At 34.0% G+C, this 26725-nt stretch overlaps 4 protein-coding genes across 7 annotated transcripts; 2 read left to right on the plus strand and 2 right to left on the minus strand.

Moving 5' to 3' along the window:
• Window positions 1-1089: 1089 nt before the first annotated feature.
• LOC147532508 (uncharacterized) lies at window positions 1090-6245 on the minus strand. Of its 4 annotated transcripts, none has more exons than XR_015227493.1 (7): window positions 5801-6006; window positions 4405-4488; window positions 4257-4329; window positions 4077-4142; window positions 3818-3951; window positions 1225-3261; window positions 1090-1188 (listed from the first exon to the last, which is right to left on the minus strand). XR_015227493.1 is itself a non-coding variant. In XM_086647112.1 (5 exons), the coding sequence occupies exons 2-5, from the start codon at window positions 4434-4436 to the stop codon at window positions 3880-3882; spliced, it is 243 nt and encodes an 80-aa protein (XP_086503238.1). In that variant the 5' UTR covers window positions 4437-4488; window positions 5801-6004; the 3' UTR covers window positions 3720-3879. The 4 variants fall into 4 exon arrangements, 1 of the variants encoding a protein (XP_086503238.1); XR_015227495.1 differs by having other exon boundaries at window positions 4405-4480; window positions 5801-5984; XR_015227494.1 differs by lacking the exon at window positions 1090-1188 and having other exon boundaries at window positions 1639-3001; window positions 3130-3951; window positions 4405-4480; window positions 5801-6245.
• LOC147532509 (cyanidin 3-O-galactoside 2''-O-xylosyltransferase FGGT1-like) lies at window positions 1635-3353 on the plus strand. The gene has a single exon (XM_086647109.1). It carries the CDS (start codon window positions 1635-1637, stop codon window positions 3051-3053), a length of 1419 nt encoding a protein of 472 aa, XP_086503235.1. The 3' UTR covers window positions 3054-3353.
• A 1151-nt stretch (window positions 6246-7396) lies between the features above and the next one.
• On the minus strand, window positions 7397-9126 carry LOC147532510 (uncharacterized). The gene is made up of 4 exons (XM_086647111.1): window positions 8394-9126; window positions 8023-8268; window positions 7834-7899; window positions 7397-7719 (listed from the first exon to the last, which is right to left on the minus strand). Exons 1-4 carry the CDS (start codon window positions 9075-9077, stop codon window positions 7543-7545), a joined length of 1173 nt encoding a protein of 390 aa, XP_086503237.1. The 5' UTR covers window positions 9078-9126; the 3' UTR covers window positions 7397-7542.
• Window positions 9127-22174: 13048 nt separating this feature from the next.
• Window positions 22175-26578, plus strand: LOC147532511 (mitotic checkpoint protein BUB3.1-like). Its single transcript, XM_086649446.1, has 9 exons — window positions 22175-22635; window positions 22734-22864; window positions 24020-24102; window positions 24875-25141; window positions 25321-25396; window positions 25556-25636; window positions 25872-25950; window positions 26038-26138; window positions 26245-26578. The coding sequence occupies exons 1-9, from the start codon at window positions 22516-22518 to the stop codon at window positions 26327-26329; spliced, it is 1023 nt and encodes a 340-aa protein (XP_086505572.1). The 5' UTR covers window positions 22175-22515; the 3' UTR covers window positions 26330-26578.
• The last annotated feature ends 147 nt before the right edge of the window (window positions 26579-26725 follow it).

Below are 26725 nucleotides of genomic sequence, written 5' to 3' on the forward strand. Positions count from 1 at the left end.
CTCCTATAACCAAAAGACAACCAATGGTTCTAAACCTTGGCTTTCTTTAGACATGTACAAAAAGAATATTGCAAGGTGTTAGCCGTTATTTACTTGATTGGGAGAGATATTAAAGTGTGAAAGATGACTCAAGAGAAGGTGGTATATTGGTGCTTATGCCAGTAGCTTCATACCCCCAACGTTCGACATAAATGTTGGTACAACTTCACTAGTTGTGAATGGTATAAGCACTTGAACCACGCCATCGATGTTGTTGTGCTAATGCCAGTGCTATAATGCTACTAGAGATAAATCTGATAAATAGAACCCTAACATTTATTTGTCTCCTCTTCTCTTACTCTAACTCAAGTAGGAAACCCCTTTCTCATATACATGTGTTGGTCCACCTGGGTGAATCTTTGTCCTCGTGTAGCTATTAATCAAATCAGACCTCCCATGAAGGTTGTGCTGGACTCATATGCTCAAGCCAGTCCCACCTGGTCCGGTACGATTGACACCCTCACGAAAATGAGGGGAAACTAGATAAAATGTCTCATCCAAAAGTCCCACAACATTGCCGTTACAAATTACACTTGCTGTCCATGACCCTAAAACTTAATTCAGCATAACACCAACCCAACTTTCACCCACACATATAAGCAAATTACCAATACTAGCTTCTCTCTTCAAAAGTGGGTAAAACAATAAAAAAATCAGAATCTAAGATTCGTCATCCATATATAGATATTGCAGTTTCTTTGTTTTGTTTCTCTTAAGCTATTAAAGAGTATCAATCTTACATCACTTGTATTTGCTTTGAGATTGACATCGCTTGGGAAAGCTTCGAGGGCTATAGGTTGGATCGCAAGCTTAGTCGAGGCCTTTTATATGGGCCTCTCTTTATAGGCTGTGCTAGGCTCATATGCTGGCCTCTTTTATATGGGTTATAGGTTGGATCGCAAGCTTCAAGGGCTATAGATTGAAATCACTTGTATCTTTGTCCTGGCCTAGCTATTAGTCAAGTCACGCCTCTCTTTAAACGTTGTGCTAGGCTCATATGCTCAAGCCAGACCCACCAGGTCTGGTCCGGTCCGATTGACATCCCCAACAGGTTACAAAATGAAATGGGAATTAAGTGGAGATGCCAAATCCTCAACATTGGCGTTACAAAGTACACTTTGATCCACACATATAACCATATTACCAATACTAGCTTTTTTTTTTTGATGAAGGTATTACCAATACTAGCTTACTCTCTTCAAAAGTGGGTAAACAATAAAAAAAAATAGGTTCTAAGATTAGCCATCCACATACAGATCCTGCAGTTTCTTTGTTTTGTTTCTATTTTAAGCTTCTAAAGGGTATCAATCTTACATCACCTGTATTTGCTTTGAGATTGACATAGATTGGGAGAGCTTCGAGGGCTATAGGTTGGATCCCAAGGTTAGGCGAGGCCTTTTAGATGGACTCGTTAAGCTTTCGCCAAGAATAACCAACGTAATTGTCAGCCTTAGAAACGGGCCCGTCATTGATAAATACCAAGACTAGGAGCTTTAGAAGTTGTCTATTATATAAGAGAAGCAACTTCTTTTATGTTGGCAGGGGCAGTTGATTAGTGACAAAGAGAGAAATCAAGAGAGAGAAAGAAGGCGAGAATGGTGAGCAGCAAAACACCGTCGACTACAACATTTCATGCAATGATGTTTCCATGGTTTGCCATGGGTCACATAACTCCATTTCTGCACCTCGCTAACAAGTTAGCAGAGAAAGGAAACAAAATCTCCTTCATTTGTCCTACCAAAACTATCTCCACATTACAACCCTTAAATCTTCACCCCAATCTAATCGCTTTCGTCCCAATAACTGTAACCCACATTCATGGCCTCCCACCTGGATCAGAAACCATGTCTGATGTTCCTTTACCCTTGGCTGAACTCCTCTTCAATGCCTTCCATAGTTTAAAAAATCAAATCAAATCCATCATTCTTGATCTTACCCCAGATTTTGTTTTCTTTGATTTTGCCTATTGGATTCCTTCTATAACAAAACCACTTGGTATCAAATCAATCTATCACTCTGTAATTAGTGCAACTTCAATTGCTTACTTTTTAGTACCTTCACGTAAGATCGAAAAAGATGATACCGAAACAAAACTGCGATTGATGAATCCCCCATTTGATTTTCCACATAATTCATCACTGAAACTTCACCCCTACGAGCTACCAACTTCTCTATCATTTTGGACCAGCAAAAACGAAAACACAAATAACTTGTCAATGTATGAACTCTTGATCACTTCACTACAAGATTGTGATCTTATCTCTGTAAGAACTTGCAGAGAAATTGAAGGTTCCTACTGTGATTACCTTGAAATTCAGTACAAAAAACCGTTCCTACTAACAGGTCCAACTCTACCTAATCAGCAAATAATAACTAATAATCAATTAGAAGAGAAGTGGGTAAATTGGTTAGGAGGGTTTAAGAAGGATTCAGTTCTGTACTGTGCATTTGGAAGTGAGTGGGTTCTCACGAAACATCAATTCCAAGAACTTGTTCTTGGTTTTGAGCTTACAGGGTTGCCATTTTTTGCGGCTTTAAAACCACCCACGGGGACTGAGACGGTGGAGGAAGCATTGCCAGAGGGCTTCGAAGATAGGGTCAAAGGGAGAGGAGTTGTTCATGGTGGTTGGGTTCATCAGCTACAGTTATTGGCTCACCCATCAGTTGGGTGTTTTATAAGCCACTGTGGATTTGGGTCGATGTGGGAAGCACTGATGAGTGATTCTCAGATAGTTTTGATACCACATTTGGAGGACCAATGTTTGAATACAAGAATTTTGAGTGGAGATTTGAAGGTTGCAGTGGAAGTTGAGAGGAGAGAAGAAGACGGTTGGTTCAGTAAAGAAGATGTCTGTAAAGCTGTGAAGATAGTAATGGATGAAGGAAACAAAATTGGATATGAAGTGAGAGATAATCACTCTAAGTTGAAGGAGATGTTATTGAAGAAAGAGTTCGAATCTTCCTACATGGAAAATTTCATCAACAAGTTACAGAGTCTGAATCAGAGGATCTAAGTGCTGTTGTCCATCTAGAGATAAACGATGATTGATTTTCGTAATAAAGGTTATGCTAAAATAACTCAGGAAGTACCAATGCCACGGAATTGTCCGCTTTAGATGTAGGATTGTTGATTTTCTCTGATGTTGAATGCACGTCTTCGCCTTGTCTTGCCTACGCGTTGTGTCTTAGTGTTGCCAACTTGGTGTTGCTCCGATAGGGCACCTTCGTTTAAAGAAAATGTTTTTCAGATTTTAAGAAGAAAAGAGTACGAAATATTTGTATGTCATATTCAAGTATGAAGTTTCATTGTTTCATACATTTGATTTTAGTTTCGGTTGTGATCTCTCAGATTTCAGAAACTCAAACACAATAACATAACTTCTAAGTTGTAGGAGTCATCCGCTTAGGATTGTACAAGGGCCGATCCACGACCACAATGGTCCGAGTCGAGTTTTCACCAACTCTTGTATATGTGTGCATATGTCTGCACATAGGTATCAATATATACATATATTACACATGGGTACAAACTCTAGTCCTATAATCCAAATTTTCAAACATAACAACTAATTCCGAGGTTCAGTGTCCGATCAGCTTAGGCAATCCCAGTATCCACATGCCAACCTGATGAACGAGTTACTCGGGTGAATCGACCCATCCAAACTATATAATGCACATACTTATCATCAAGAAATATATGTATTCAGATTCCATGTGAAGATTTCTTTGTTTCGCTTTTCATGTAACTTAACAGAAAAGAGGAAATTTGAGGATGCACCTTCGAATTTCAGAAAATAATATTTAATCAACAACTAACAAAAATGGGCTTCAAGATTTCAGCTAATTTTGACCACTTGGTGCATCGGACGGTCCATTTTCGACATCAGTGAAAGGATCTTTTCCATCTTTCTCCTGCAAAATAGTTCAACTTTATCGATATAAAAAGGTACAAAACTTCTCCATTTAACAACAAAAACACAATAACGTTTTAGGACATGTCAAAATAAAGAGAATTGAAATATAAACTGGTGGTTTACATTATTATTTAGGGGATGACCATATGCAATTTCATAGAATTTGCGCATCAACATTTCTTCTTCTACCTGTAACAAATAAAAGAGATCGAAAAGGAAAAACATTAAAAAAAAATCAGAAATATTTGAAGCAGATTCTCCATTAACGATTAACAGACAATTTTTTTAGGTCACGAGAACTACCTGAAGCCTATGTAATTCATGTGACATTGATCTGTAAGCTTCCATAAGGACTTCACTTTGCTTCTCTAGATGTCTGCATTAAGTAGATTTTGAGTCGAAAAATACCACACAGAAGAAAAGAAGCAAAAGTAAAAGAGATGGAACTCACTTCAATGTTTCCGCCGAGTACTTTCCATCCATTTCTTATTTCGAGATTATGAACTCCTAGGAATTCAATCAGGTAACTGCACAACTAAATTTGTAAAAAATTTAGTTTTCGGTTTAGTAGAAATAAGAAATGAGTAGAAGTATTTAAAAGGGTCACTAGAACATCAAAAATAAGAAAAAAGAAAATTTCTCGATATAGAGATTATAGTTAGCTACCCAAGTCAATGATATTATCTATATCCACCACTATTAATATTCAGTTGGAAGAAAAAGAAGACGAAAATTAACCAATTAAGGATCGGGCAAAGGAGTGACAAAAATGAAAAAGGAACTTACAAATTACCATCAGTCAGAGTGTTGCAACATAAAATGCCTTGGACATTACATAGTAAAAATTGGATATCTATTCCTAAACCATCTCTTTTGATGGCTTCAAATACAATCCAAAACATTCTACACATTTTATTAAAGCTAAAACAGGGTAAGAGAAGATGCAGTTATCATCGTCCGACCTTGTACTTATTAGAATTGATAGAACAAAACAAGAGTTAGACCTACACAATTGGCAAAAGGGGAAACAAATGAAACCCAATTCTCTTTCCCTGTTCTATCTCTCTCTCTCTCTTTCTCACACACACACTGACACACACACACACACACATATATATATATATATATATATATATGTATATGTATATATGTATATGTAAATGAGAGGAGCCAATAAATCAACATAAAGTTCTCAACGTTTTAACTAGAACTAATGAATTCAGAAACCGATAAACCCTAGCATTAGTAAAATACAGTACTTGGATCAAATTGATTACGACCCATAATCAAATCATTCAGCTATCTGAAAACCCATAATAACCCAAGTTACCCAACAACTTAAAACCCTAATAAGACATATTTACAGATCAGAGACACCAAAGAACCCACCTTTAAGGAGAACAGATAAATTTCTTGTTAATAGAAAGCAATATATTATGAGAATAAGGAAGAAACAAGAACAAAAGAACCCATTTAATTCGTAAGAGAGGGAGTAAAGAAAGAGGAGGGCAGAGAAGATACAGAATAAGAGAGGGAGTAATTTAGATGAACTGATTCCACAAAAGCCACAAAAAATTCATTTATCTTATTAGGTAAAAGTCTTTCAGAGGCAACTGGTACTAATCCTTAATCAATTTTCATTGTTCAAGAACTCTCAAATTCACCCAAACAATCAAAACTCAAAATCAGGAATCCAAATTATCAAAATAATGAAGTAATGGATAATGGAGTAATCAAAATCAATAACCCACCCAAAGATTAAAAATCAGTAATCTAAATGCCCTAAACAATCAAAATTAAAATATTAGAAGCTATAAACAGAATAAAAAAGAAGGAATGTTACTTACATAGATGGAAGATAACAAACCCTAGATTTCGTTTTTGTTAACAAGTGAGAAGGAGTGAGATGATGAGGCAGAGAGATGATGATGATGGTGTTTTACAAAGAAGTGATGAACCGAAGAAGAAGAAGAACTCGTTCCTAAAGCCCTCTCTACGCTGTCGAAACTCAATGCCCTAATTTCCTCTTCCAAAATCTAGCCGAGAGTCCTACGAAAAAAAAAAAAGCATTTGAAAGTACTAAATTACCCCTATTGTTTCTTTGTCTAAGGGTTCCGTTTAATTCGCGGGAAAATCTAATTGTGTTTTGATTTTCGCGGGAAAATTGCAATTTCTACAGCTCTTCAGGAGATACAATCAAATGGTGCTTCAGTATCCATGAAGAAATTGTAGCCTTTAGACGGAAGACCTAATTTTAAGTTTCCCTAAGTTCAAAAGACAAGTTATATTTTGTAAACAAACCAAATATACATATCTTGTTTGACTATAAATTTAAATACTTATATTTTGTTTGATTAAAAATTTAATTTGTTTTTCAATTCTTTCGCAAACAGTTGTGGTCCTTTTACTATCCTTTTAGCAAATTAGTTGCAAATCTCTTGCAATCAATTGCGCAAAGTACGAAAAATACTTACGGAAGTGTAGACTAGAAAAAATTGAGTGATCATTTTCACCAAAATAGAAAAGATTATATGAAGTTTTGACTATGTTAATTACCCGAATCTCAAAATCTTAATTTTGAAATGGAGGAGATGACGAGATTTAAATGTCCCTTCAAGTCTTCAAACATACCTAACATCTTAATTTTGTAATGGAGAGGATGAAGATGTTTAAATGTCCCTTCAAAGCCTTCAACCTTATCTCACATAAATGTTTTAATTCTCTGGAAAATTTGTTTTCTTTCATCGAGAATAATTTATTTTTACATCCAAATATTCCGTCTGAACAAAACAAACTTACATTAGATTTGCAATCTGACTCGAGGTCCGAATCCACTCGTGATGTGTCAAATAAGAAAATGTTTGTTATTTGAAGAAATTATCCTTCATCTAATACATATACATCAAAAAATTACATAGGGCACAAATCTCAAAGGTAAACTTTTGCCCCTGCAAGTCCAACTTACAACCTCCAATTATTTTAGGGTTTTAATTTGAGCCAGATATTAGTACCTAAACCATGTCAAGTTACATTACAACAGAAATGGTTTTGATGTTTCAACACAATATATCTCATAAGGTTACAAGAAGCACATAACATTGTGTAGCAAAATGAGTAATAGAACAATCTAATGCAATTTGGTTGTAGTATAGTTGTTATTAATTAAATGTACATGTAATTTGTGTTTAGGTTTGTGTCTGTACCAATGGTTTTCTATTTGGTAAACCCTAAACTTTCAAAATGGCCTCACAAAGAGAGTGGGCATAACATGCATGTTTTTTTAATCTTATAATACAATTCTCATCACTCTCTTCATAAATATATCCATCAAATGATCAAACTAAGATTTACTTTGAATTGGTAATCAAGCCCATTCATGATAAAGAAACAAGATTGGGAGAATGTGATCATGAGATAAAATAAAAGATATATAGATATGTAAATGAATCAAGAATTATTAACTTTGATTATTAATGTATTTTGGATACATATATAAATCAACTTTGTTAAATATATATTGGGGAGAAAGACTTTATTAACACAAGAAATCAATCACAACTCTTGTAATTATTCCTTTCTAATTAATTAATTAATGTCTTTGCATTGAAGAGATGTTCATCTTCATGTGATCTAAGGCATCGATGTTCATTCCGTTATAAGCAATCGGAGAATACATCCATAGATCGTCAGAGCTTAAGAGCTTGATTTGGAGCTGCAAAAACTTCACATATTCAACAGCTTCTTCAAGCATTGTACTAATATCAACCTACAAAATTACAAATTAAAAGATGATTAATTAGAAATTTAAACATTATCTAGACTTAACAAAGAAAACAATTAAAGATAAAATTTTAACTAATAGAATTTAATTATTACTTACTTTAGTTCCATTCGGAACAAGGTTTTGTAGGATTCTCAATCTCTCATTTATTTTCTCTCTTCTTTTCTGCAAAATATAACGAAAACTATCGATGAGAACGACGATAATTAAGCTTATAATTTATTATAAACTATCATCAAATTATAAGAAATTTTAATTCACTATAAGTAGTATTTAGATATAACTTACCCTTGCATAAAGACTTTGAGGATCAGTTGCAGAACCCCTACTAGCTCTTGTTTTTCCATTCGAGTTTAGGGTTACTTTTGAACTCGAATTCGGGTCTTCATTTTGTTCCTGTGAATTATTCGATTCCTCCCCCGAACTGTTTTCACTGCTAGAACTTTGTCCATCTTCGTCATCGTTGTTAGTACTATTAGTTGAATATTGCTTTGGCTTCTTCTTAGATTGCACAACTCTTTTCTTCTTCCCTACCTGCATTTTCAGTAAGAATATGTAACTTGTTAATAAAACTAGCCCATTTCTTAACTTCTAGTATCCAAAAAAATACTTTTAATAACAATAAGTTGATACTGATTCTTAATTGTAGAAGTACTTACAGCTTCTGTAACCCTAGTTTTCTTTTTAGGACTTTCTATGTGTTTCTCTTCAATGGTTGAATCAAGTTCTGTCATCTCATGAGGTGATTTTCTCTTTGGTTGAAACTTATGATCCTGATGAAGAACAACATAATCATCATGAGGTTTAAATGAGGATGTTTCTATGAAACTTTCATTCTTCATTTCTTCGTTCGAACAAGTATTATTAGCCTCTTCAATCACATCTTCGGGGAAGACTTTGGCCGATAAACCGACGTTTCCTTCATCTGGCACTATAAGATAGTCCATTGACAAAGAACTACCATCATTCATCATTGGAGTAATATAATTGTTTAAGTAGTAGTTTTCATGGCTCAAAGTCTGCATATACGGATTATCGACATTATTACCATTACTATAACTAGATTCTTGAGAAAATGTTTGGAAACTAGGGTTAACAATATCTGAACAAAAATATGAATTTTCATCGAACAAAGTCATCTCGTTCGTGTTATTAGTAAGTTCATGGTTAGGAAAGTAAGTAGAAGATATGTTTTCCAATAAACTTGGGTACTCGTCTTCCTCGCTCGAAAATGAGTGAGTACCAAGCAATTGTACCATGAAATCAGCTTCTCCATTAGATAAAACTCCATTGAAAGAATTCCATTCAGTACCCTCAGCAGTCAAAACTCCAATAGACTCCATATGTTGATAACTGTGAAGGAATGAAGTAGTAAAGCTGAAATTGTGTTGATGCTCCTAAGAAAGAAGATGAGAAGATATTTATACTTGAGGTTCCTAAGAATATTAAGGGAATATTATTAAAATTTTAGAAAATTAATCAGGTTTTTATAATATTTATTGCCAATGATTAGTATTAAGAGAGATTGGTCCCCAAAATTCTTTGGGTAAGAATGAGCATGTCCACATAGGTTGTGTTTGAGGAAATGTATCATATGGAAGTGTGTTTATTTCCAAACATAAGTGATCTGTGTGGGAGGCAAAGAAGATTATAATTCCATAGAATTGTAAAAAAAAAATATTTTGAGTTGAGGGGCTCACACTAGAATGAAAATAAAATTGCAGTCGCAAACACCTGGAATTAACCTGTTTTCTTAGAACCTAGTATCTATTTTTACCGAAATGAAGGTCATCAAACACGACCTAGGAGAGGGGATGATAGATTGTTAGAGGTGATTGAACGTAAATCTCTTTGGAAACCAACTTGCAACTTTGCAAGAAAAGAATTGCCTAAGATTTATCTCCTTTGCAAATTTAAATGCCAACGCAATGAGACAATGTTAATGTCTCCCCTCAAGATCGGGGTTATTTGAGTCATTGAGAGACTCTTCCTCCACACAAGGTCAAGGTTACGAAGTCATGACGAATCCCTGAAACGTTAGTTTTGATACGCGCTAATTAAGTTATGGTCATCCAATTCAAGAGTAATCGGTAATGACCGTAGAGAACCCAGGTGTTATATTCTTGATTTGAAACTACATTTTTCCACCAGACCGACAAAGATATTTTTTCCCCTCAAACATTAAGAGAGGCGATGCCAAATTAAAATATTGTAACCTTTCTGTATATGATATGAAACGTTGAGAGTTGATTAAACAAGGTAAGGTTGATTGGAGGTAATCCTACCTACAAAGAAGATTGACGGTCATGTTTGAAGTGTGATAATAGGATGTAATTATTAGAAATCGCACTACAAAATTATATTGTTTGATGCGCGATTATGAGTCAAGGATCACATTCTAAGGAGAAATGTGATTCCTTCTAAAAAGGAAAATGCTAAACCCCTGGGACGGGGGAGTTTATCATTATATTTATTAGAATTGTCAATCAAATAATCTACCGTCAATCAATCCATACAAATTATAACCCTAACTAAACCAACAAATACAGTAAAGCGTTGCAACTACTAAGAATCACATTACGAGATTTATAGTCTTAGTAACATCTTCATTGCCCCGACGCTGAATATGACCTAAATGTTAGAGGTCATTGGACTTGGTCTTTTGGAAAATTGACATGCAAGGAAAAATTGTATAAAAATAATCTAATTCCCTAATACTAATGCTAGACTGCATAGAATAGTGCTAATACCTCCATGATCAACACTAAAACTAGGGTGATTTAGGGGTGGGAAAAAGATCCGGAAGACCGCTATCCGACCCGTTCGACCGAGATAAAAAGTGTCCATGGACACCCGATGGTCATAACGGTCAGTGTCCGACCGGCCCGAAAGAATTGGCGGACGGTCACGGTCAAAATTCTATGTCGAAGGACCGACCGCTGACCGACCGGTACGAGTGACCGAATAGGTTGACCGACTAAACTGTCCTCATTTTTAGAAGTTGACCGTTGAATTTTATAGACATATGAATATATGATGATCGTTGGCTATAGTCATATAGTCCTCTGGAAGACCAAACATTGGTGCATGGCTTAATTATATCTTGTCAAATGATGATCCACTGTGTCTTTTCTTTTTTATATTTACTTTTGATTTCTTGGCTAAACATCTTCATTTGTAAGAAATTTTGTTTGTGGTAATAAAAATAAAGTTCTGAATTAAGTAAATTTATTGGAAAGTCCGGACCGAGACCGTCCAGTGTCCGACTGGACCGGTAAAATAAACGGTCTTGGACGGTCAATGGACAAAGAATTCTTGAGAGTGACCGTCCGAGTCCGCCCGAGTAAATAGGTGGTCACCAACAGTTTATGTCCGAGTCGACCGGTTCGATGAAGTTAGAGTCCGATACCGACCGGTCCGGACCGATTCCCACCCCTAGGGTGATTCGACACTTCACTTCTGGACCATGGCTAAGTTTAGACCCATCCCTAATTACCAACTCTGACACCGTGTTAGAAGTGATTGTGCCTAAATGTCCTTCAAAACCTAATTACAAAGAAAAGAGAAATTAGATAAGTGAATAAGATAGAGAGGAAGAGAGAGAGAGAGAGAGAGAGAGAGAGAGAGAGAGAGAGAGAGAGAGAGAGAGAGAGAGAGAGAGAGAGAGAGAGAGAGAGAGAGAGAGAGAGAGAGAGAGAGAGAGAGAGAGAGAGAGAGAGAGAGTCAAAAGAGGAGAACGTGGGGGATTATTGAATTTGAAAAAGAAAAAAGAGAATGTTGTTAGCTAGGAAAGAAAAGAAAGTGATACATCGTGGGGTTTTTGGATTCTTGAAAGTACCATTTCATCTAACAGACAAACAAATCCGCCGATTTCGGCACCTGTCGTCTCTGGTTCTTGAAACCTAACAACTCTTCCTAATTTACTCTGAACTTGGATCCGATTAATTACTCAAAAACAATATACAGTCATAATGATCAGTTTGACATTGTCTTCACATACTTCTGCAAGCATCCATATCTGGTTGTCATACTAGCCGTTGTATACTTGTATTGGTGGTGGTGGTGGTGGTGGTGATGGTGGTGGTGGATTGTAGTGGCTATGGTGAGGTGGTAGCTTTGGGCCTTTGGCCATTAGTGGTGGTTTGTTGCGGTAAGGGGGTGAAGTATCATCTCTGTGAAGAAGTGCCCAAATGGGGCGGGTTAGTTGTTGGAATCGGTTCGGGTTGGATTGGTAATCTCAGGTATATGGGTCCCCTAGATTGTCAAATTAGTTCGGGCCAAGAAAATACTACATTTATAGTGCCCATGGGCCATGGGCCATGGTCGCTATGGCTCTTCTAAACTTCTAGTGCTAGTCGAGCTTGGATCAAGATGGATCAAACTCAAAGTAGGCAGTTCTGCACCAAGTGTTGTTGTTGGGGTGGAAGTCATGAAATATTGGACCGAAAGACATAGGATCGTGACAGAGAAAACAAATAGTATTGTAATCAACCCGAGCCGTCCGACCAAATTTCCTGGTCGGGCTCAAGCCGCAGCGAGACATCTTATTGTTGTTGGGGTGGTCATGTTAAGGTGGTCAATGAAAAGATAAAGAGAGGATGACAGTTACGAGCTAAATAATACTATGAATCCTTTTACCATGTGCGCTGCATTACATAATAAATCATTAATTCTTTCTAATTTAAACAGGTCAAAGTTCAACTCTTCTCACTACATCTCTAAAATTTCAACCTACAACAAAAAAAAACGTGAGTTAGAAATTACGAATAATAATAGTCTTGTAAAAGATCTTCACCTGGAGAAAAAATTATTAAGTTAAAAATCTACTATTAGTTTTGTAAGGTCGTGGCTTTGGGGAATCCAAAATATTTTCAGAAGAATATATATATTTTGGCCAATTAGATTTGACTTAAGAGGTATATTTATTTTGAGTTCGAAAATCGACTTGTTTATATTTTATCTCTGAATTTTCATCTCTCATCTTCGACCACCGCCACTAACTCCTTTTACCACCACTAATACCATTTCTCTCCTTCTCCATCTCTCTCTTTCTTCTTCTATCTTCGTTTCGACAAAGGATAACCCTTGCCAGAACAAAGAGACAGAAGAGAAGGAGAGAGAAATGGTAGTGGTGGTCAAAGGTAAGGTTGAAGATTAAGAAAAAAAATAAACAATTAAACTATTATTTTGACTCAAATGAGGTTGTCCGTTAGATCAAATCTAATTGACCGAAGTCTTTACTATCTGGAGAATATTTTGTATATCTCAAAGTCATGAACGTTTTGTGAAAGATATTTAGTTGCAGAAAAACAGTGTTCTTTTGATTTGGTAGCTTTTTAGGTTCTCTATCATTACTCTTTTTCCTTACCATCCATATACTATTATTTTGACTCAAATGAGGTTGTCCGTTAGATCAAATCTAATTGACCGAAGTCTTTACTATCTGGAGAATATTTTGTATATCTCAAAGTCATGAACGTTTTGTGAAAGATATTTAGTTGTAGAAAAACAGTGTTTTTTTTATCTGGTAGCTTTTCCGGTTCTCTATCATTACTCATTTTCCTTACCATCCATATACTGCTTCATGCCCGCTATTTTCACTGTTACGACTATTTTAGTTGTTTGGAACTGTTATTTTTACTGCCATATCTAAAATTCGTATTGTTGGTGGCTCTAGAAAATGATTTTTCAAAGGAGGAGCAAGGAAGGTTCCTCCAGAGTTAGTTGGATTATTTTTTTGAAGCTTTCGTAGGCCAACCGCACGACCTTAATCAATCTATAAAATAAATTAGGGTATAAAATCTAAAACATTAACATTTTGATTTTTAATTAGTACCAAAATTCTTCTTCTTGATCTCTTCACCGCCCTGCACGACTCTCTTTTTTTTTTTTTAAATGTATATATCTCTTGAGGTTTTGGATTACTTGAAAAGCTGTCCCCCCCTTCTCCCACTAATAATCTCCTTAAAAATCAAATTAAAAGAAGATAAAAAATACAGCCTTTCTTTCTATAGTTAGTTCAATAAAATCTCATCTTCCTAACCCGTTACACGTGATCCACTATTTTTTTGCCACTTGCTTGTAGATATGATCTTTTCTTCAACAATTGTGGAAGAAAATCATATCCAAAGAGTCTCAATATATAATTTTAATGGAACCCATATGAACCCCCCGTGATATATTATTTCTTCAACCTATGCTAATTTTAGGTTAGCCAAGAGTAGACCAAAATGCCAAGATGAATTATGAATGAAGCCTTCAATTTCCTTACCTAGTGGCTCATCCGGGTCTCACACCACTCTTTTCAGCCCATTTTGGGTATTTTTTTCTGCCTATTTTTCATTTGTGTACTTATATTTTGGTTGATTGCGACCGAAAACCAAAATTTGTTTGATTGTATTATCCTAGTATTTGACAATGGAGATAATAGGTACTAACTTACATCGATCACTTCAATTAGTTTGTTAATAAATTGTCAATGGATCATCTGGTCTAAACCTTAATAACACTTTTGTCTACAAATTATGAATTTATTCATGGGTAGTGAATGGATTCATCTTGGGTATACAAAATCATCACTTCCCTAATAACTATATAAATATTTGTCTTTTGGTTGCAAACTATATTAATGTATGTTTATGTCAAAAAATTATATGTGTTGGTTGTTGGTACTTAATTAAGATTAGGTGATTATTATTTTGTATACATTTAGATAATTCTGCATTAATTAGATGATGAGATCATCATTTTCAGTTGGTTGTTTTCATTATATAAACAAAGAGTTTTGCAAGAGATTTTATGACTAATAAGTCAAAAGCATCCTTTCAAGCTTTTTAAATTAGCATTTGCAACAAAAAAACAAGAGTTTTTTAGATTAGCAAGCAATGGCTTGTTATATCAAATTTGCAAGTTTCCATCTAACAATTATGACTAATAAGGTGTACAATGGAAAGCACACGAGAGCTCAATGGTGTACACTTTCTTAATTTCTAGAGGTCTTACGTTGAAACCTTGCAAGATAGTATATGTACTTTATAAACATAATAGATTAGTTAGTTTTGGGATAAAATTTGGAGTTGATCACAAATTAGGAGTCTGGAAAATAAATATCTTACATTTGAACTTTTTTTTTTTTTTTTTGAGATACATTTGAACTTTATATACAACATATTATAATTAGCTTTTTCTAATGATTTTTATAATTTGGCTCATCAAGAGTGTAAAACAAGGGGTGAAAGTACAACCTACCAATCGACGTGTGGCCTGTTACCCCTAGTTACTTGACATGTTGCATAAACCAAACTCAAAGAAGTGTCTAGTAAACAATAGACAACAATTATGTAAACAAATTAAGTTAGGAATTAATTAAGAAAAAATATCTTGAGAAGTGACAACAATTATGTACAACTCTTTTTCTTTTTCTCATTACATAGATCTATAGAGTTAAACTACTACTACTTCAAGGTAAATAGTGAGAAGTGAAAATAGATCAATGTAAAACTTCTAGAGAAACATGTACAGAATGTCTAAATATAGTTGCGGGGTTTCATTGCATGATAGGACGTTGCATATCCTTTCTAATAATACTTTTTTTATAAGAGATACATTAACAATATATGTATCAATAATTATACATCCATGACCATGAGGCTTTGATATTTCTACCCCTTTTTTTTTGTTGAACAGATATTTCTACCCCTTAGTTATAAAATATATTACATATTCCTATCTTGATTTATTTATTACTTTTCCTTGGTCCATCTTCACATTTTAATGATTCCTATCAATGATTTGATTGGATAAAAGTTTTTATTTAATCAAAGATCGGCTAGGTTGGATACATGAATTATCCATCTCTTTTTCTTTCTAAATTTATATCTCTAGATTGTGATCACCCAACCCAACCATCAAAATTAACACCATCGTGTATCCTTGGTAAATTCAAATTCATCTCCATTTTAATATTCTTTTCTTATAATTGTTATTAAGATTGCCTATGATTTTTTTTTTAACTACAGCTTTATAACAAGAAGAAGGATGCTAATCTAATTTCATAATTAAAGAAAAAATTACCGAGAATTGTATCTGGAATTCTGTCTATTCCTCAATTTGTGTTCTTGATTACTTATTTGTCAACAAAAGAAGGGAATTGCCAATTCTTTGAAGACATCTACAAAAACATATCCAAATATACGCGTATAAATCTCCGACCAATTATGGGTAAGCTATAAAATACTCCATGATCTATATTATATACCTAAGTTTTCTTTTAAAACTTTTATTTTAGTTGAATAATCGAAGCGCTTTACTGTAGTCACATAATACGATCATTAAGTTTGCGACCGCAAAAATTAGTTGAACAAATCAGATTTGACATAATATATATGTTTGAGATGAAGTATATATATGTAATCCTAAATGAAGACCCTTTCGGTACATGGATAAGCTAGCCTACCTTTCTTCATTTTTTTCAAATTTTATATCAATTTGGAAAATATTGGTTCCTTCATGCACGGAAGGAAATAAAATTGAATAAGGTTCCATAAAAGAATTAACAATAAAATAAACTCAAGAAATTAATATTTAAATGGTAGAAAAGGGTTTAACCAAATTTCTTATTTAGTCATACCCCTCTTCAGGTATTGTAAACATTTTTTATCATAATAAACTCCACCAAACACTTGAGAGCTTATATTTATGGTGCCCCAAAAAAAAAAACTATAAAAAAAAAGTTATAGTGAAAGTTGTTTTTAGTTGATAGTTCGTTTTGGTATTCGGGGGAGGCATGGTAGTGATTAGTGAAGTTCACACAGTTAAACAAAACCTAAAAAACTTCACTAGAGCTTGGATAGATGGTTTGGGTAGTTGATATATTCAAAACCGAGTCAGACTCAGACGATTCAAGTGAGTTAATTATTAATTAATACTTTTTTTTTTTTGTAAGTCAAACAAAAAAAAACGACTCAAAGTCTAAATTAACTTGAGTCTAAGTTCAGATTATTTGTTTTTGTTTGATTCATAATGTTTGACTCGTCTGACTAATTCGGGTTGATTCATACAATTAGATCGTACAACAAATTTTCCATCTCAATTCTTAAATCTTTGGCTAAAAAAATCTCTGTTTGAAATGAAAACTTATCGGAGACTTTGTTTTTACTAAAGAGATAATGCTATAAAAGTTGTATGATGTACTACAAAATAAATAAATCCTTAATCATTCTAGTGAAGCTTGATTGAAATGAGATTAAGGTAAATATATCCACCAAATGTACTATATAAGTGGGTTAAAGTTAACCATTACTCGTACCATGAATCAATAAGAGCACATGAGAAAATGTGGGAGTATTCGGGCGAAGAAGACAACCACACAAATAGACAACATAGATATTGCACCAAATGACTAGAGACGATCAATTTTACTTATAGGCATCATATTAAGAACACAGTAAATTTGATATGATCATATTCTATAAAGATGTTTCCAAGATATTTAAAATTTATTCGGTGTTAGCAAAATTGAAATTTAAGTGAATATTGTAAAGTATATATATTATCTTAGTATATAATATATAATTGATAGTCTAATAATCGATAATAAATTTACTTTTTTGGTGAAACTTTCGAGTTAGTTTGGGGACAATTCAATTTTATAAGCAATAACATGAATTCATAGCCTAACGAAAAGCCATCCAATAGGTGATAGATTTGTCTTTTGATAATAACAATTTAATTAGAAAAATTTAGTCAAAATGAGATTATATTATACTTTCATTTAACTTTAACATAATGTTAATCCAAAAGTTTATGTTGGTTTCAGCAGTCATAATCATATAAATAAATAAATCTATAATTCAAATGTCAAAACTTCACGGTTGGAAATTTGTAATTTAACGGCAAAAAATAAAGTCAATATAGAAGATCCTTAATTTAACACTAATTATTTTTTTGATACCTTTTAACCCAAATTTAATATGTTAATACATTGGAGAGGTAGAAGAAAATGTCAAAAAAATTTAACATAGTAGAATACCTAGACTTTTAATGATTATAATTTAAAAAAAATAAGGTCAAAATAAAGATCCCGAACAAAGTTAAGCATAATTTCGTTTTTAATACCTCTCCGTGCAAATTTAATTTGTTAAACCATCGGAAAGGTGTGAGATGTCAATAATATAACATAGAAAAGAGAAATCTAGCCTTTTAGCAATTCCATTTTTTAAACATAAGGTCAAAACACAAAATGTCAATAAATTGACAGGTGAGTACAAAGGTCGATGTACTACGGTATTAGTTCAGTTCAAGGATATAGATTAATGTTCTTAATATTTATCAGTGACTCATTCACCAAACAAGAAAATTTATCCAAGTTTTTTGTTGAAGTTATTTTGGTTTAGGATGAGAATATACCTTCCAAACAAATGCTTATAATTGAGATGTTTTTACATTGAAATTTGCAATGGTATATATATATATATATATGAAAAAAAAAAATCAAAGCTTAATATATGAAGTGCTCCCATTTTATAGCTAAGTACTCCATTGATATCGTCCATCTATAGCAAAAATATCGAGTATTACACAAAATTTGTTATTTACAATGGCTAAAATAATAATAATAATAATAATAATAATAATAATAATAATAATAATAATAATAATGATAGTAATACTAATAAAGATAGTAATAATATAATAATAGTAATCACAATAATAATAATAGTAATCTGTTTTAATGTCTCTACCCCAAAATGTCAACCCAAGAAAGGCAAGTTCATATTAGCTTTTTTTTTTTTTATGAGAGAAGTTCATATTAGCTTAGTTAAAGAAAGAACAAGCTCACTGAAATATGAGAATATCCATGGTATAAACGTTTGACCTAATTTAATGCAACACAAGTTAATATCCAATGCAAATGTCAACTCACTAGTGGAGAATTCCATTTTCTTATATGGAAAATCTAAGATGATAATAGAAATTTATAGAGCATCTCCAATGGGTCATTCTAACAAAAACTCTAAAAGTCTGTGTCTACCAAGTTTCTCTTTTCTAAGTGGCAATATAGCAACACTCTAAACATAATTGTCTCTAATATATCTCTACTTAATACACATGCACTCTCAAATTCAGTAAAAAAAAGTAGAGGTGGGTAATCGTCGGATTTTTTCGGTTTTGACTAAAGCGGAAGCTGAACCAATAAGTGATGGTTTGACTAAATCGTTGGTCGAAGCCGAGCCGATCATTCGGCGGACCGACATGGTTCGGTCCGATTTAGTTCGATTGGATTCGGTTGATCGGTTTAGTCGAACATAATTTAGAGAAAATGATAAAGTAATGTTATTCATTTCATTGCATAAAAATTAAATTCCTTATTCTTGAATAGTGTTTTTTTGAATTTTTCCCCGTTTTAGTTTAACACTTTTAAACTTTATTAGTAATTATTATTAACTTAAGATAAAAACGATAATTTGGAACTTAGTACTAAATTTTAGTATTTCTTACTCTCTACCCGTTATGTGCAATATTTTATTATGATAAAAACCTTAGGATTCGATCGATTCGGTTTAGGCGGTTTATAGAAACTTAAGCCGAAGTCAAACCAAATCGGTTTGATTGATCGGTTTTCCAGTTGAACCGTGATCAGTTCGACCTAAGAACCGATTGGTCCGGTTTGATTTGGTTTGATTCGGTCAATTGGTTCAGTTTTAGTGTGTGAGTAGGTGACACTTAGAAAACTCAAGGAGACACTCGTAATAGAGTTTCTAACAAAAACTCCACAAAGGTATATGTAGCACCCTAAATGTTGGAGTTTGAGTTCCCCATTGGAGATGCTCTTATGATGGAAATTTTGTGCATCCGTAAAAGTATGATGTTTCGGTGTGTTAGAATTACAAGTTAAAAGTATATAATCCAATTGACACTCTTTTAATTCCATTTACTAGGATTTTTATTTAATTGCAAAACACCTATTAACTTTATGAAAAACACCCAATAACTATATTTTTTTTTTGTTGAAATACACCCAATAACTATATGATATAACTAGAAAAATTAATATTTGAGAGAGATACATTTAGTTATACAGATGGACCTTTGACATCCACACTCCTCAACACCTCAACTGAGTTAGTAATGCAAAAGAAATGGTTAATGATTTTAAAATTTCAACAGAATGATTGTATCTATTATTCGTTACTCCTTATAAAACCAACACATGTTTAGATACACTAAAATTTGGACTCTCATCTCCCAGTGAAGAAAACATACGTTACCGGTCAACTGAAATGAGTTTACCAACAAAAACATGATAATACGTTAGCGGCTTGGCATTTTTGCACAGAGCTTGTTGGAGTTCATTAAAATTCTTCTTTAGGAAGGGCTCATGGAAAGAGCTCCACATATGTCTCCGGTCTACTGGACCTGGGTTTAGAATTTAGTCACGTCGCCTTAAAAGGCCCGACCTTATATAAGCACCTCATTATTACTAGAGGTGCTCCTTGGCCGCATGAGCTGGGGCAAATTTGGGTGTCTGTGAGTCTGTGGGAGCTTTTAGGAACAAGGAGGGGCGGACACATAATTTTTTTGTTGAAAAGCGGGAACATAGATAATAGTACTTTTAATCTTCTACTGTTGGGCGCCTATACATTGCCGAACCAAAGTACAAATGGGACCTAGGTACAAATAGTTTGATCAACCTATGACTTTTTAGGCTGTGGTTGAACAAAGCCATGCAATCGGTAACTCAATTAAAGTCAAAAGACTCATGCCCATAAAATTTGGTTCCTTTTTTGTTGTTGAAAGTACCCATAAAATGTTTTCAACAAAAAAAAAAACTCATAAAACTCGGATGAGAGACGAGTGGATAGGAGAGAGATGAAACAAAGTGGACAAAGGATGCGCTGATACTTTGACGGTGGAGGTTAGTATATGTGGGGGTGATTGGTATATTAATACATCAACGATTACAAACACAATCGAATTTTACGAGAGTTCATGTTTTGAAATGTTCAGATAATCGACTCACTGTCAATTTTATTAAAAACTTCATTTTCAATAAAGACTACTAAACTATCATTCAATCACGGATCACTCATCTTGTTTCTTGAGCGTGTCTTGACTACCTTCATAGCTGAAAAAACTCTTTCAACGGAGGCAATTGCAACCGACAAAGTTAGTGCTAAAGTTATAAGCAAATAAAATAATGATATACTTCCTCTCTCTCAGTTTCCACCAATGTTCTAGCAAGAGCTCCAAGCAATACTAAATTTGAGCAATCATTGTTCTGAAAAGACGACCATCCATCAAGTTTATAGGACTTTAGGGTAAATGAATTGAAGTTTGTAGTATTTATGGTAAATGAATTGAAGTTTGTAGGGTTTATGATAGATGAATTCAAGTTTATAGTGGTTTATGGTAGATGAATTGAGGTTTATCGAGTTTGTGGTAGATGAATTGATTTATAAGATTTAGGGTAGATGAATTGAATTTTATAGAACTTTTTTTTTTAATAATTTCAAAACATAAGAGTTAAAATGTTTATAGGCATTTTATTTGAGCAATTTTATAGGAATTTAGGTAGTTGAATTGAATAATTTCAAAACAAAAAAGTCAGAATGCTTACTCATCTATGAATCCACACCATTACCACTAAGCCAGACCCTATTCGGTGTCATCTTTACACATGATTAGATATATATTTATATAATGTTCATAGAGGGACTCAATCTCATGACCTCTGACTTAGTGACTTGTAGAGGAAAACTAGTCTGCGGCATAACCACTGAGCCATACCTTTCTTCAGATCATATTTACATATCATTAGATATACTAGGTTTCTGCCGTAGTGAGAGAAAAAAAATAGGGAGAAAAATATGTGGGTAGTAGTTATTCTAACCAATTTTGATTGATTTACATAGATGTCCTTTTGATTTTCTTTACTTCTTAATTAGATAGTAGTAAATCTGGTTAGCTTTACAGATTGTTTAAGAGTTAATTGCCTTATTTTCTCTCTAAACACTTTCTCTAAGCCCTTGCTCTCTCTCTCTCTCTCTCTCTCTCTCTCTCTCTCTCTCTCTCTCTGTCACTCTAAAAAATAATAGAAATGTAACATCAACATGGCGTAGCCAAAAGAGATCTACTGCGTCCGTAAGACGCGGTGGACACCTAGTAATTAATGTAAAATAAGTAATTTAAATCTTAAAACTTATTAAATATCTATTAAAATCGGATATAAAATACCCATCAGGTGTATGTACTAAATCACTTTTTATTAGGTGTATGTAATAAATCATTTTTTTCTTTTGGAATGTTGATTACGATAGTCATTACAAACACATTAATACATCAATAAGATAACTGCAGAATTTTAACCTTAACAGAAACAAAGGTTTTAAAACCCAACCAAAGTACTTGCATAAAAGGCCCATCTATCTATTTTCGTCATATCGAAACTCGGGACTTTCATACTGCCAAATAGTTACACCACCAATCAGACTACCAGTAGATTGGTATGTACTAAATCTTTATATTGTATGAAAATGAGGTTTTGAACGGTTAAAGAAGGCAGCAAAGACTTTAACGCCGGATATCAAAACCTAATTTAGCGGGATTGATCATTTTGAATGCCCCCTCGGCCCCTCCCATCAAAATTTCAAAACCAATTCCCACCAAAGTAAACCAATCCATTTTCTCTCTCTCTCTCTCTCTCTCTCTAAATCTACCTGTGCCACTCTATCGTTCACTTGTTGAGTAACAAAAGCCCTAACTTTTCCCCCCTATCCAAAAATGGCAGCAGTTGTTCCTCCCATTCCAGGGAAGGAACTCTCACACCCTCCTTCAGATGGTATCTCAAATCTCAGATTCTCAAATCACAGTGATCATCTCCTCGTTTCTTCTTGGGATAAGGTAACAATTTCTAAACTATACAAAAACCTAATTAATCTACTCTTGTAATTTCTTCACTATTTGTTTCTGAAATCAGATTCTGTTGTGTAATCGATCAGACTGTTAGATTGTATGATGCTAGTTCAAATATACTGAGGGGTGAGTTTATGCATGGAGGTCCAGTTTTGGATTGTTGCTTTCATGATGATGCTTCAGGATTTAGTGCCAGTGGTGATAATACTGTTCGGAGGTATGAATATTTCGTCATTACTTCGTTAAGTAAAATACTAAATAGTGTAGATTTTAGCTTATTTAGATCGGGTTTCTTATGATTTAGGGTTTCTTAGCTGTTTATAAACTTGATCTATTATAAAACAAAGTCACTTGTTTGATACTGAAATTGGACATTAAACATTGACAAGTTAAATCTTTTGCTGAAGTTTATAAGAAATGTAATTAGTAGAGAGGCTTCAGCTTCAGGGGGGCTTCAGGCTTATACTTTATAGCGTGCTCCATGAGGTGGTTTGATTTGTATGCCTCAAACAAACGGGGTTTTTGCCGAAGAAAAAATATAAATTTGTGGGTTGAAGTCTGAAATCTGTAAATATTTGTTATGAACTCACACAAAACTTAGGGTATAAAAGGAGCAACTAAAAATGCAATGGTTTAGGGTTCTATAATCCTTTTTAAAGAGTTGTTGCACGAAGATGTGGTTTAGATTATTACAAAAAGGTGTCTTTTTGAATAATTTGATCTTTGTTTTTATTGGAGTTCAAGAGTTGGAGTATACAGTTTACATCTGGTTTTCGGTGTTAGCCACTTGTTAACAGGCTGAATTGCTTATGTATCGCTATCTATTTATCTAGTAAACAATGAATTGTTTATTTATTTTTGTTATGTTTTACATTTTCTTAGTAGAGGTCAAGCCTCCATACTGACTCGAAGCTATGCATTATATTCTAATGTTGTATACCCTCTTCGAATCATTAATGCTTTGGAGATTGTATTGACAAGGTTCCATCTCTACTACATCAATATTTCATTTTATTGGCGGGCTGATCTATAGTGACAGAAACAAATATTTGCAAGCATTTTTCCACTCTATTGCTGGGTAACTGGGTTCCAATATTTCCTGAGAAGTGAAATTTGTGAATGACTGTTATATATTTACTTGCAATTTGTGGCTTTAAAAAGAGAACAAAAACGTCGCTGATTGTGGATAATCATTTGGTTACTGACAGTACTTGCAAGATATGATTTTCTACGGTATAGGAGTGCGACAATGTTTTGTCTGTTTCCTCACATTTGTTATCTAATTTGTTTAGCTTTAAACTGAGATGTTTGCATTGAGTTAAGTTGTTTTAAGGTACCAAAATCAAGCGTTGAAACATTTCCCCTATTTCAGGTTTGTTTTCAGCTCTGGCAAGGAAGATATATTGGGAAGACATGATGCGCCTGTCCGTTGTGTTGAGTACTCTTATGCATCAGGTGATTTAGAATTAATGGTTATATTACTACATCAGCATCTAATCGCAATTGATGTTTTTGTTTGCGATATTTAGTACTTCTTGAATAACAGATTAACTCCCTGCTCTTATACTGGTCTTATATGCAGTGAAACCTAGGTTCAGGTAGAGAGAATCAATTGATGGTTTTCTTTATGATTTTGCAACTCTGGGTGTTGAGCTAGTTGATAATTTGTGACCATATCATCTATTTTATCAGTCTCTGTTGTACTGGAACCTAGATTCTCATAGATGATTAGTAGATAGTTCTCCTTTTATCGAGATGGTCCAATGTCACGCACCATACTAGCTTAAGATTTTGAAGTAAGAACCAGAAAGTAGGACGAATGAAAATGTGCATTGAGAAATTATTTGTTTGCCACATTTGGTCGTTATAGTACAAATGGCGTAAAAAACAACATAAGATGGGCACCGGTCTTAACCACATTGACTTAGTAATGAATTTTGACTTCCAGGAATCTATTGTACAATCACCCACATGTCCAAAAAAAAGTTTGTGCTTCAAGAATTGCAACGCTGATCTAACTGTTTATCTACTTTCTTGGTTATATACTAATTTCTTGGGCATTAACCTTCTCGTTTTAGTTGCTAATAACTTGTTCTGTTGGCCTTATCTTTATCATGTTTTCTGTAAATAAAAGGAACTCTATTGAGGTTTCCAATCGTTGTTATTGCGTAATCTTCCTTTCAAACGTATTAACATGTCTTTGCCTGTATATTGTGCATGATTATAGGCCAAGTCATCACTGGGAGTTGGGATAAGACAATAAAGTGTTGGGATCCCAGAGGTGCAAGTGGGCAGGAACAAACTCTTGTTGGGACGTATTCACAACCCGAGCGTGTATATTCTCTATCACTTGTTGGTAACCGATTAGTAGTGGCAACTGCTGGAAGACATGTGAATGTCTATGATCTCCGGAATATGTCCCAACCAGAGCAACGAAGAGAATCTTCATTGAAATATCAAACTAGATGTGTACGTTGTTATCCGAATGGCACAGGTTAGAAATATTTTCTCATTAATTACAAATTCTTTGGCGGTTTGAGGAAAATGGGGTTATTGTGTTAGCAAGAAATAAACCGAAAGTGGAGTCTTCCATTAATGCCTTAATTGAAAGCGAAAGCTTTTGTTTATTTATAGCCTGTTTGTCTCACTCTTCTCCTTTTGTGCCGTTTCTAGGTTTTGCTCTTAGTTCTGTGGAAGGTCGTGTTGCTATGGAGTTCTTCGATCTCTCTGAAGCTGGTCAATCAAAGAAGTATGCCATGGCTGACTACTATTTTCAGTCTTTCACACCATATTTGTTTTGCTATTGGTTGCCTACATTAAATCTATCTAAGATTGCATCATTTGTTTTGAAAATCAAATTAATAATCTAAGCACTGCTTCATCTACTTTTGTTCGTCTATTATTGCAGATATGCTTTCAAATGCCATAGAAAGTCTGAGGCTGGGAGAGACACTGTATATCCTGTAAATGCCATAGCTTTTCACCCCATGTAAGTTTTCTTCTTATATCATCAGAACTATAGACATGTGGGCTTCTGCAGGAAAATGCAAGATACCCGAGAGTTTTGACCAAAAACTCGCTCCACAATCATTTTCCAGTTATAATCGTTTAAGGCCATGAACCTTAATGTTTTAACGTTAGTTTATCATCATCTTAAAACAAAAACCACCTTTTATTCAATTTTCTCCATGTAAGCGCTCACTAAAAAACAACTGTTCTCACAGCTATGGTACATTTGCAACTGGAGGTTGTGATGGATATGTTAATATTTGGGATGGAAACAACAAGAAGAGATTATATCAGGTGACTTTGCCGACTCAATTCTAACTCTTGTTTTCTTGCTTATTTTTCCGTGGTTGGTTTCAATGTAACTTTATTATTTCTGTTCAGTACTCGAAATATCCAACAAGCATTGCAGCATTATCCTTTAGCAGAGACGGTCATCTACTCGCTGTTGCATCTAGTTATACATACGAAGAAGGATATAAGCCGTATGACTTATTCTCAAACTACTACTCATTTCTTCTACTACTCTTTTAACATTTTACTTTCAGAAATGCAAATAATTTTGATTCGTTCCTATTTGATTTTGTGCAGTCATGAACCTGATGCCATATTTGTGAGGAATGTAAATGAAGTTGAAGTCAAGCCAAAGCCAAAAGTGTACTCTACTCCTGCTTGATCCAAAAAACAAAGAAGATAGGATCTTCTGTTCCAACTTTTAGAAGTGTTTAGTATTTTAGACAGAAATACGTATGAATTTATGGATTTCATTATCTTGTAACTGGTTATTGTCTTAAAAACTATGGTTTTTCATGTACTGGGTTTGTGATGGCAAATACCCAAGTACCTAAAAGGTCAAAACTTTGTTAATATGTACTTTTTTTGTTAACCAGTATCTTGGCACCAGCTAATATAATTGCTTTCTCTATTTCTCAAGCAATACAAGGTTTCGAGTTTTAGACACGGAAAAAGCGCTACAAGGGTTGTGTTTATTGTCAAATATAACTACTACAGATTACCCGATCCTCCCTAAGTCTTAAACTACAGGTTGATAGTGAAGAAGATAAATTCTAAC

The sequence above is a fragment of the Eschscholzia californica genome, unplaced genomic scaffold, assembly GCF_041429995.1.
Source record: "Eschscholzia californica isolate CP2 unplaced genomic scaffold, dmEscCali1.0.p SCAF_6, whole genome shotgun sequence".
Lineage (NCBI taxonomy): Eukaryota > Viridiplantae > Streptophyta > Magnoliopsida > Ranunculales > Papaveraceae > Eschscholzia > Eschscholzia californica.